The sequence below is a fragment of the Dreissena polymorpha genome, chromosome 7 (assembly GCF_020536995.1).
Source record: "Dreissena polymorpha isolate Duluth1 chromosome 7, UMN_Dpol_1.0, whole genome shotgun sequence".
Classification (NCBI taxonomy): domain Eukaryota; kingdom Metazoa; phylum Mollusca; class Bivalvia; order Myida; family Dreissenidae; genus Dreissena; species Dreissena polymorpha.
Window position 1 is genome coordinate 67678977 of NC_068361.1, and position 12385 is coordinate 67691361.

The 12385-nt window shown below is 40.2% G+C and overlaps 1 protein-coding gene across 1 annotated transcript in view; it reads right to left on the reverse strand.

The window, feature by feature from the left end:
- The window catches only part of LOC127839791 (uncharacterized), a 173090-nt gene that overhangs the window by 84341 nt on the left and 76364 nt on the right, over positions 1-12385 (reverse strand). The window contains 1 exon segment of the mRNA XM_052368178.1: positions 2071-2205. Within this exon segment, the coding sequence (XP_052224138.1) occupies positions 2071-2205 (135 nt within the window).

Consider the following 12385-nt stretch of genomic DNA (forward strand, 5'->3'; position numbering starts at 1 on the left):
AAAGCAGTATGGATGACTTGTTGTATACAAAGACAGAAGAACATTTTGTTTGACCCGACTTCGGCTAAATAACAATGAGTAAGACCAGTATTCCATCTATCCGCATCCATATCCGCATCCGCAAAATCATAATACAGACACTATAATCCATTTATCCGCATACGCCGAACGTATCTTTCTTTTTTGGGAAAACTTCTGAACTGAAAACATGTATACAGAAGAAGAGTTTTGCCATGTTTTGTTAATTGGTGCTGCTGTTGTTCATGCGAAATAGTGTTAATGTAAAATATGTCACTTTAATTTTCACAAAATTGTGGAAAAGCGCTCCTTTTACATTTGAATAGGAATCAGAGTCCCGATATGCAGAACTGCGTTGGTTGTATAATTGCGGGTAATTTTTTTTTGAATTCGATTAGTATTTCAGTTGATTTTTTAGATGAGAGCTTTCCCCTCATTGTGCTAAATGCCGTCCGTATCTTGTCAGCATCTGCATTAGAATGCTTACTTGAGCGTTCTTTTGCGGACGCCTATTGCGCGTGCGGATATGCAGATGCGGATGAATGGAATAAGCGCAGAGCATTTCAACTTGTTCTATATTTTTGCAGATACGGACAGATGGAATACTAGCCTAAAACATTTGAGCAAAGATAAATAAGGATATAGAGAAAATACAAAAATGAAACTGGAAACAAAAACATGTAACCAATAATTGTGACAACCTTAAGCTGGTATGACTAGCAAGTGTTTTCTGCAAATTGGTTCACTGACCAAAATAATGAAGTCAAGTTTTATAAAAAAAAGATACGGAGCAAACAAAAAAATGGAACCTCAAACTTTTGATTCACATGTGACCTTGAGCTTGAGCCGACACGAGTGACACGTGCCTTCTGCATATTGTCACAATACCATTGCTATCTGAGGCATACGAGTTAAATGATAATAATGTGTAGTCTGGCTATTGTAAAATTGTTTCATTAAACTCTTCTTGTGCCACTGTTGTTGCTCTGTTTTACCTATTCTTGTGTCAATGTTGTTGCCCTGTTTTACCCACCTGTTCTTGTCATCATGTTGCTGAGTGTCTGACTGTTGTTGCCCTGTTTTACCCACCTGTTCTTGTCATCATGTTGCAGAGTGTCTGACTGTTGTTGCCCTGTTTTACCCACCTGTTCTTGTCATCATGTTGCTGAGTGTCTGACTGTTGTTGCCCTGTTTAACCAACCTGTTATTAAGTCATCATGTTGCTGAGTGTCTGACTGTTGTTGCCCTGTTTTACCAACCTGTTCTTGTCATCATGTTGCTGAGTGTCTGACTGTTGTTGTCCTGTTTTACCAACCTGTTATTAAGTCATCATGTTGCAGAGTGTCTGACTGTTGTTGCCCTGTTTTACCAACCTGTTCTTGTCATCATGTTGCTGAGTGTCTGATTGTTGTTGCCCTGTTTAACCAACCTGTTATTAAGTCATCATGTTGCTGAGTGTCTGACTGTTGTTGCCCTGTTTTACCAACCTGTTCTTGTCATCATGTTGCTGAGTGTCTGACTGTTGTTGTCCTGTTTTACCAACCTGTTATTAAGTCATCATGTTGCTGAGTGTCTGACTGTTGTTGCCCTGTTTTACCCACCTGTTCTTGCCATCATGTTGCTGAGTGTCCGACTGTTGTTGCCCTGTTTTACCAACCTGTTATTAAGTCATCATGTTGCTGAGTGTCCGACTGTTGTTGCCCTGTTTAACCAACCTGTTCTTGTCATCATGTTGCTGAGTGTCTGACTGTTGTTGCCCTGTTTTACCAACCTGTTCTTGTCATCATGTTGCTGAGTGTCTGACTGTTGTTGCCCTGTTTTACCAACCTGTTATTAAGTCATCATGTTGCTGAGTGTCCGACTGTTGTTGCCCTGTTTTACCAACCTGTTCTTGTCATCATGTTGCAAGTTGTCTGATTGCTGTTGCCATGTTTTACCTACCTGTTCTTGTCATCATGTTGCAAGTTGTCCAATTGTTGTTGCCATGTTTTACCTACCTGTTCTTGTCATGCTGTTGCTGGTGTCCTACTGTTGTTGCCCTGTTTTACCCACCTATTCTTGTCATGCTGTTGCTGGTTGTCCTGTCGTTGCCCCTCCAAGTCTTTCAAAGCCTCATCCTTCTGTAGCAACATCTCCTGATAGCATGTCTGACGGTTTAGGACCTTGGCCAGCTCACACTTCGTGGAACTGGAAACAACAGCACTGATCATATTTGACCCTTTGCATGCTGTAAAATTTGTCGTCTGCTAAAATGTTGTCTGCTTAATTTCTAAAATTAGCATATTCTTCGATTTTTTTTCAAAGAGTACTATCAGAATAGCGAACAGTTTGGATCCTGATGAGACGCCACATTTTGTGGCGTCTCACCTGGATCCAAACTGTTTGCAAAGGCCCTTCAAAATTCGGTTCCAGCACTGATCATATTTTACATTAGCAGTGTTTGCACCTTTATATTATTAGTCTCTTACATATCAACATTACAAGTCTCATAATATCCCTGATTCAATAAAACTGTACATCCCTGATGCCATCTAAAATCAAAAGCCATATTACATCCCTGTTACATCACTGTTACATCCCTGTTACATACATCCCTGTGACATCCCTATTACATCCCTGTTCCCATTAAACAAATCAGGTCATTGTATAACCATGTGTATATAAAGCATAACAAATTATATGGTATATTTCTTATAATTATATTGAGCATTTTTAAGCATGCCTGTACATGTCTGCAGGGATGGAAACTAACGTTTTACAATTGGTTGCCCACACGGGCAACCATCTTTACTATTTTGGTTGCCCAGCTAAAGACTAACGAGCCCAGTACAACGTACATGTATTGCCATGCGTATCTAATATGTACTTTCTTTAAATAAAAGATAACTGAACAAAATTGCTTACATTACACTCTTTCTGTGTATAATGTCTTAATTTGAGTCTGAGTTGAATAATTTCCTTGGCCTTTATGAATAAATATTATTAAAATTAGTAATTAACAGTCGCCAATTTTATTAAATGTTTAATTGTACTTGAATGTTTCAAGCTTAAACAAGGGCTGTTTGTAAAACATGCATGCCCCCCATATGGGCTGTCAGTTGTAGTGGCAGCCATTGTGTGAATACGTTTTTTGTCACTGTGACCTTGACCTTTGACCTAATGTAAGTTATCATCCGGAAACCATTGTACTATTTCGAGTCACTGTGACCTTGACCTTTGACCTAGTGACCTGAAAATCAATAGGGGTCATCTGCCAGTCATGATCAAGGGGGGGGGGGGAGTGAGAGGGGGGGTATAATGTGGGGTGTGGAAATTTATAAGATTTAAAAAAAAAAAAAAAATTTGGGTGGGGGGTAGGGGGGGGTGAGAGGGGGTTATAATGTGCGGTGTGGTTATTTATAAGATGTTTAAAAAAAAAATTGGGGGGGGGTGGGGGGGTGGGGGGGGGTAGGGGGGAGTGAGAGGGGGGTATAATGTGGGGTGTGGTAATTTATTAGATTAAAAAAAAAAAATTGGGGTCATCTGCGAGTCATGATCAATGTACCTATGAAGTTTCATGATCCTAGGCCCAAGCGTTCTTGAGTTATCATCTGACAACCACCTGGTGGGCGGACCGACAGACAGACCGACATGAGCAAAGCAATATATCCCCTCTTCTTCGAAGGGGGGCATAAAAAGTTAGTTGCCCGGCTGGACTACCAACTTTTGAATTTAAGTTGCCCATGCTAAAATCTACTTGCCTCGGGCTCACGGGCAACCACTAATTTCCATCCCTGGTCTGTACATAATTAAGTATTTAACATAAAGTAGTCTCTGTTCATTCTTGAAAATTCTGTACACGTTTATTAATATTAAATATTTGGCTTTTCTGTTGTTGCTTTAAGTAATTCACATAGTAAACAGTCTATCATTACTACAAATGTTTAAAATAGAATTATTTTAAGAACAGATTTCTATAACATTATTTAAAATACCTGCAAAACTTTATAACAAACCTTTTCAAAATCATATGGATCAGAAATATATATACATGTAATATTCACAATTCCTGTAAATAACTGTTCATATTTAAAAACTAAATGGTACCTTTTTGCACAAATGGGATGATATTCAGGAATCTGAAGGAAATGTGTGTGTTTTTTAAGATGATCATTCTTTTGTTTGTTGCAAAGCTGGAGGAAAGATACTTTGCAAGGCTTAGATCACTGTATTTAACAAATCTGACAACAGTTTACAAACAAGAAACCGTCGGAGACGGGTGATGCTCCGCAAAGGTTTTTTTTGTCACAATATTGCACTATATATTCAGATAAAAGGAAACGTCTTGAGGGCACAATAGTTGGGGGGACACAATTTTTTATAGAAAATTTCAAAGGGCCATAACTCTGTGAAAAATCATCCGACCAGAACCCGCTGATAATATGCACATCTCCTCTTGGTAGTGAAGCTTCCCATAAGGTTTCATTGACTTCCAGTCATTAATTGCTGAGAAATAGCCCGGACAAAAATTGTGCACAGACAGACGGACACACGGACGGACGAAGTGGCGACTATATGTCCCCCCAAAAATTGTTTGGGGGAGCATAAAAAATAAGTTAATATTTTTACAAAACAGAAGGCCAGAAAGAAGAAGACAATCTAATTACAAAAGTGAAAGAAAATATATTTAAAAAGCTGAAGTATTTACAACACTGAAGACAAATTTATTACTAAGCTATAGACATATACTTTGCAAAGCTAAAGGCATATTAATAGCAATCCAAAAAAGAATGAAACAACAACAAGAGCACCGCATAACGGGTGCCGCACTCAGCTACGGGTGCAGTTTTGAATAAATGAAAGCTTGTCAGAATATATTTTTTTAAAGGTCACAGTGACCTTTGACCTAGTGACCCAAAAATGGGTGTGGCGTGTAGAACTCATCAAGGTGCATATGAAGTTTCAAAGTTGTAGGTGGAAGCAATTGGATTTAAGAGCCAATGTTCAAAACCTTAACAAAATGTTAAGGTTTTAGCACTATGCGGACGTCGGACGTAGGACGATAAGCTGGCTATTACAATACCTGAAAGTATTTTATTACGCAAAATGAAGTTTGGCACTGAAACAATTCATTCATATACAATCAAGTGTAATAAATCTAAGCATGCCATCATTAATTTACATAACTAAAATCAAAATATTTGTTTTACAATTCACAGAACAAATATACAATTTGTATAAAATGACGGTTACAAAAAGTAAAATACAATGCTAATCACAATACATATAAATCAAAGCTTTTTCTGAAGCATTGCATACAGCAAAGAACCAGAGGCTGTTCATAAAGCATGTATTTAACACAACTGAAAGCATAAGTATTTAACAACATAAAGTAAATAGTTAAAGCAAAATAAAATAATCATATAAACCGGAAATTAAAGCAAATTATGCTATATTTCAGCAAGGCCAAAGTATTTAGACTGGTGACGCTGAATTGAGCCTAGTTCATGGAAAACCTTTCTTAAGCCTTTGCATGCTGGGAAATTTGTCGTCTGCTAAAATGTCGTCTGCTGAATTTCTAAAATTAGCATTTTCTTCGATTTTTTTCCAAAGAATACTATCAGAATAGCAAACAGTTTAAACGAGAGAGGGGCTTCTCTCGTGCCCAGAGGGAGGTCCTGTTAGGAAACGAAGACAACGGTGATTTAAAGGGCGAGCAACAACACACGGGGGTAAGCGAGGCGGAGAGCTAAGTACCCTGTGCTGGAGTGAAGGGGGGAGCAGAGCTGACCACTGGCGTTTATATCCGAGGGTGGATAGGGGAGACACCAGTGACCTTCACCGCCGACACAGGTGCTTTGAGGTCGGTAGTATCCAGTCGCGTGTATGACCAGCTGAGCACTAAGGACAAGCCGGTCCTAAAGGGGTCAGTCAAGCTGCGTGGGGCAGGTGGTTCACCAATACGTGAGAAGGGGGTGGGAGAATTTAATCTTATATTAGGCCCAGTAAAGGTGATCTGTCAAGCAGTTGTGGCCGACATTGAGGACGAAGTGCTACTAGGGTTGGATGTGTTGGCTGGGGAGAAGGACGGACAGACGGACATCTTCCTAAGCAAGAATATAATCAAGCTAAAAGGGAAAGAAATCCCATTGATACCCGCTACAAGGAGGCTACGGAAAGTCACCGTTGCAGAAGATGTTGCCATCCCGGGGCTCTCAGAAGTGGTGGTTGATGTTTATGTTGAACGCGATGAGGCTGACGATAAAGACAAAGAAGAAAATTTTATCATTGAACCCACAGTGGGTTTCGTTCAGCGTTACCCATTGGTAATGGCTGCAACCTTAGTGAACATAAACAGAGCAGTCACCTGTAAGGTAAAAGTTTTGAACCCTTTCTCAACGAGCGTAACGTTGCGGCACCATGCAGAAATCGGAGAGGCAGAGAGGATAGATTGTTGTACAGGGGTTATAGCAAATGAAGAAAACGAAGGTGAGCGAGATAACATCACAACGGTGAGAAGAGTACAGTTGATGACAGTTCAAAAGGACAGCCGTATTTCAGACTTACCGGTTGCCAATGCAATGGACGTGCCCCCACACCTGAAATCACTGTTTGAAGAATCAGTCGTCGGAAAAACGGAAGAGCAACAATCCGTTATAGCTGGGTTGTTAGTTAAATACGCAGACACGTTCTCAAAAGACGAATGGGACTTGGGACTTACACATCTATCTGAGCATGCCATAAACACAGGTACCGCAGCTCCCGTTAAACAGCGACCAAGGCGGGTTCCATTAGCGTACGCAGAAGAAGAAAAGAAAGCACTTGAAGATTTGCTTAAGAAAGGCGTTATTCAGAAAAGTACATCCCCTTGGGCCAGCCCAATCGTTTTAGTAAAGAAGAAATCTGGCGCTATACGACCTTGCGTCGATTATAGAAGGGTCAATGCATTGGTGAAGCCAGACGGGTTTCCGCTACCATGAATCCAAGATTGTTTAGACGCTGTGGCCGGGTCAAGCTTCTTCAGCTGTTTTGACCTTACGTCAGGGTATTTTCAAATACCGTTAAAGAAGGATGACATTCCTAAGAGCGCTTTTTGCTGTAAGTATGGTCAATACGAGATGAAAACAATGCCTTTCGGTTTAAATAACGCTGCAAGCACCTTCCAGCGTACAATGGAACTGGCGTTACAAGGTTTAACTTGGCTAACGTGTTTAGTTTACATTGATGACATTGTGTTGTTCGGATCCACGTGGCTGGAAAACCTTTTGAGAACTGAAGCTTAAGTCAGATAAGTGCCGCCTTCTCCAGTCAAAAGTCATTTTTCTGGGTCACGTAGTCTCAGGAGAGGGGATAAGTCCCGATCCGACGAAAATTGAAAAAATTGTCAATTGGCCAAAGCCCGGAAACGCGAAGCAGGTTAAACAGTTTGTGGCTACTGGTTCGTACTATCGTCGATTTGTAAAAGATTACGCTAAAATCGTGTGACCTTTGATTGATCTGACGAGAAAGGAGGCCAATTTTCGAATGGAACAATGCGTGTGATATGGCGTTTAAACGAATCAAGGATGCTCTTATTAGCGAAAACGTCATGGGACATCCACTGAATGAGGGTGGGACATTTTACCTCGACGTCGATGCGTCCGGCACGGGGATCGGCGCGGTGTTAAGCCAAGAACAGCAGAGTCGCGAGCGAGTTATTGCCTAGCCAGCAGGGGGCTGAATAAAGCCGAGAAGAATTACTGCATAACTGAGCAAGAGCTTTTAGCGGCAGTATACTTCATCCAGTATTTCAGGCAGTATTTGCTGGGGCGGCATTTTATTGTAAGAACAGATCACCAATCGTTGATATGGCTCTTTAGTTTAAAGGAACCAAGTGGGAAAATCGCGAGATGGATTGAGATTCTGGCCGTGTATGACTTTTCCATCGAATATAGAGCAGGTAATAAGCAAGCCCACTGTGACGCTTTATCGCGCTGTGAAAGTCCCCGGTTCTGTACGTGCAGCGACGTAGATACAAGCGAACCGTTGAAGTGCGGCCCATGCAAGAAATGCCGAAGGAGAGCTGAACTAATGCTGTTGAAACCAAACGAAAAGGAAGAAGGTGAAGTGAATGCGGGGTCACCTGAAGACGATTGCGTAACGCCTGTCGTTTTAACCGAAAACGCGCCTGTGATCAAGAGTGTTAAAAGTAGCGAGTGTGAGGTGCCAAAGCCAGGTCCATCGGATGACAGGGGAAGTTCTACTCTGCACACATGGGCAACCGAATTCACAAGCGTAACAATGGCAGCCATGCAGAGTGATGACCCTTATATAGCTAAAATTTATAGTGTGATACGCGATGGTATTAAAGCGCCGGTTGATGAAATGGTAACGTTGAGTCCAGAGACACGTCATTACTGGGTGATACGAGACTCGCTCGTACTAGTAGAAAACGTGCTATATAGGAAGTTTCAGCGGGTAAACGAAACACACGATTGCCTTCAGCTGATTGTCCCGTACACACTGCGAAAGTTGGTATTAAGTAGAATGCATGACAGTGTGACCTCTGGTCATTTAGGGGTCAAGCGAACTAGGGCAAGGTTAGCATTAGGTTATTACTGGTTCAATATTAAGGCTGATGTGCGTGTATATGTTGCCAGTTGTTCCGTTTGTGACGCTGATAAAAAGCCACAAAAACCGCCTAGGGCGCCTATGGGTCATGTCAGGTCTGGCGCACCCTGGGACGTCCTAGCGATCGATTTTACTGGGCCGTTCCCAGTCACTCCGCGCGGTAATCGGTACATTCTCGTGGTAACGGACGTCTTTTCAAAATACGTCGAGATCATCCCAGTGCCAAACCAAACAGCCGAAGTGTGCGCATCAATGGTCCTAAATGATGTCATAGCGAGATGGGGTACCCCGTTAGCAATACATTCCGACCAGGGCGCAGCGTTTGAGAGCAGGGTCTTCAAGGAGCTGTGCAAGCTGTTAGAGGTCAAGAAGTCCAGAACTAGCGCCCGTCATCCTGCAGGCAACGGACAAGTAGAAAGATTTAACAGAACGATGTTGAGCATGGTTAGAGCGTATCTTGTTGGCGAACAGGAAGACTGGGATCAGCACTTGGCCTGCCTAGCAGCAGCATACCGGTCGACCCCACATGAGAGTACCAAACTTCCCCCCAACCTGCTAGCTTTAGGAAGAGAAGTCCGCATGCCAGCCAGCCTCATCTACAGCCATGTTGACGCATCACCAAAGCAAGAAAACCCAGGCGAGTACGTCCTTCGGCTGCAAGAAAGGATGTTGAAAGCCCACGAGGTGGCTAGGAAACACATCGGAAAGGTCGCTCGACGCAGCAAAGAAGTCTACGATGCCAAGCTGTCCTTTCATCACTATCAAGTCGGTGACGTGGTGTGGTGCCTGCATGAAACTAGGAAGGTCGGCGTCAACCCTAAGTTGGAAAGGGCATACGATGGTCCCTATCTTGTAACAGCAAAACTCTCCAAGATCAACTTCACCATCAAGCTAAACAAAGAAGGCCAAACCAGAGTGGTACACCACAACAAGCTTAAGCCATGCAAAGCAGGGATACTACCGAGATGGGTGTTGTCTGCACGGAGGAAAATTTTAAGCCATTCTAAGCCATAGCTATGTAACATTTCAAAAGGAATGTATTGTTGTTTGCTGTTTAAAGTGTGTTTCATTATTGATAGTTTATCTTAAATCATTTTTACTGTTTCGAGTCACTGTGACCTTGTGCCTATAAAGTTTCATGAGCCTAGGCGTTGGCATTCTTGAGTTACCATCCGGAAACCATCTGGTGAACGGACCGACCGACCGACAGACCGACGGACCGACCGACATGTACAAAGCAATATACCTCATCCTCTTCGAAGGGGGGCATAATAATATGTTTATCAGTAAACTGTTTTAGTATTTGTTACAATTACCTGTGGACTGTGGCAACAGGAGTTTTGCCAAAAAGACAGGGGGGTAATGATATGCCCTGCATATAGGAACATCAAATGTACCTAACATTTGTTTATACACATTATGAATATAACTTAACTTACCCATTGCTGTACAACTCATGTGTTGAATATTTAAGCAGCCATAATTTAATTTGCATGTGAACTGGTTCATTTCACAGAGCATCATACAAACAAAAGACATAGCTGTTTAAAATCATTTCATCCGTTTAATGCAAAGTCCACTGTTGTTGTTGTTGTTACTGCATTTGATCTTCGATTTTATGTCATTATATCTAAGTGTGTTCACACGTATTACACTAACATAATGTTAAGTGATCATACCTTGTCATCTTCGTCGTATATCTATTTGAATATGCATAAATGAGTACATTTTCGTAGGTTATTGTCAGACCATTCTCATTTCTGATCTGGTCGCAGCCATTTGTCGCGTTGCATTATGGTCAGGTTTGAACTATTGTCTGCAGTGAACTAAGCATGAAACAGGTTATTTTTAGATATGATGTAATCTCTGTTAAATACTTGTTTAAAGTGGTGTATCCATCTTTCTAAGCGCCCATAGATTGTTTTACATAAATATTTGTTCAAAATCCAATATGGCGGTGTCTTTTGGCGTGATGTCGTTTCAATGCATTTCGAGCGTTCATGACCACTTTTTGTGGTCAATCGACGTCATTGACCCATTTTTTGGGGCAATGACCATTTATTTTGGGTACATGACCAGTAATTTTGGGGCAGGCGACCAAGAATTCTTGGTCGGGCCATAAAAACTGGGCGTTGACCAACCTTTTGGGTCGCTCGAGTATTTAAGGTTTCAGGAACTTTATTAAGTAGTTCAGTCAGGCCATAACACCAAGGGCATAACATCTTTTATTAATTATTCAGAAACTTGTAAGAAAAACTTAATATAAACTGAGTTCATATTAATTGCTACTGTAACTAAATAATAGACTTTAACCCAACAAAGATATCTTATATTAATATATTAAAGATTGTTTATTTTATTTAAAACGTATACTCTAGTGGTGAATGAGTGTTGGACACTTGCGTGAGAGAATTGTTTAAAATATTTGACTTGTTTCTGAGAAATCATCGTATTGTGTGGTGTATTTGAACCGTTAAGAAATTTACACTGTTAATGTTTACGTTGTGTTAATGAAAATATAACTTCTATGAATTTCGACGTTAAAGAATAAAAGATTAATGAAGTTTTAAAATGACTTGTTTTCCTCGTTTTAGTAAATAAGCGTAAAAACCACATTATTATTATTGAACTATTATTGAACTATTCCTGACAAGAATACGGAACAGTTAGCTCGCAACACTATCAAGCATGACCTTTAATGTTGTTTGATACTACCAGAAGCCTGCACAGCTAACCCCTTTCTGAGAATGACAGGTTTATTTCTCTGACGACACTCACAGCATCAAAGTGCTCTCAAGAAGACAATTGCAGGGAGTTTAACAAGTTCCTAGTATCATTTCAAGACGGCGGAAAATGTCAACCGCAGACAGAATTGTCGTCATGAGTATACATGTGATTGCGACAATCGGAATGACATTTTCCAGGAAATTACTCATGTAAACAGGCTCTTCAGGTTTTTTCTCATTATTTCTGTGATATTACAATAGAGCTATGACAGAGAAAGTGATGATGTGTCCACAGGTATTTGGTAAATAATTAAATTCGAAGGACACTTTGAATTATAAAATTTGAAGGACACTTTGAATAATTAAATTTGAAGGACGCTTTAAATAATTAAATTCGAAGGACACTTTGAATTATAAAATTTGAAGGACACTTTGAATAATTAAATATGAAGAGCACTTTGAAGAAGTAAATATGAAAATCACTTTGAAGAATTAAATGTGAAGGGCACTTTGAAGAATCAAATGTGAAGGAAATTTTAAAGAATTTAATGTGAAGGACACTTTGAAGAAATAAACGTGAATGACACTTTCAGGGTAAACATGCTCAGAACAGAGCATTTTGCAAACAAATTCAGAAGAAACTGTTATGCATTGTAAAATATTAAAAAATACACATGCCTGATTCAGAGAAAACACAAGTTTTACACAGCTCTTAAATTATTATAACATAATTAGGCTTAATCAAGGGAGTTAATTGCTTATTACAGAGTAATATGTTAGAAGATTCAAGAGGAAACTTTCAAATGAAGATTTTTAGGCGTATATATAGGAAAAATATATAATTAATAGTATTGGAATGGGTTAGAGTTTCGGACCCAAATTAAACACACACAAAAATGTCGAAAACATCTCATGACAGCAATATATCTGTGACATTATAAAGGCGAATTAATGCCATTTAGAAGCCCATTTCGCTTTATACAAAAGTTACACATACTAATATCATAATAACTGTGATAAAATCTTCATTAGGTGTCTGTAAATACTGTTAG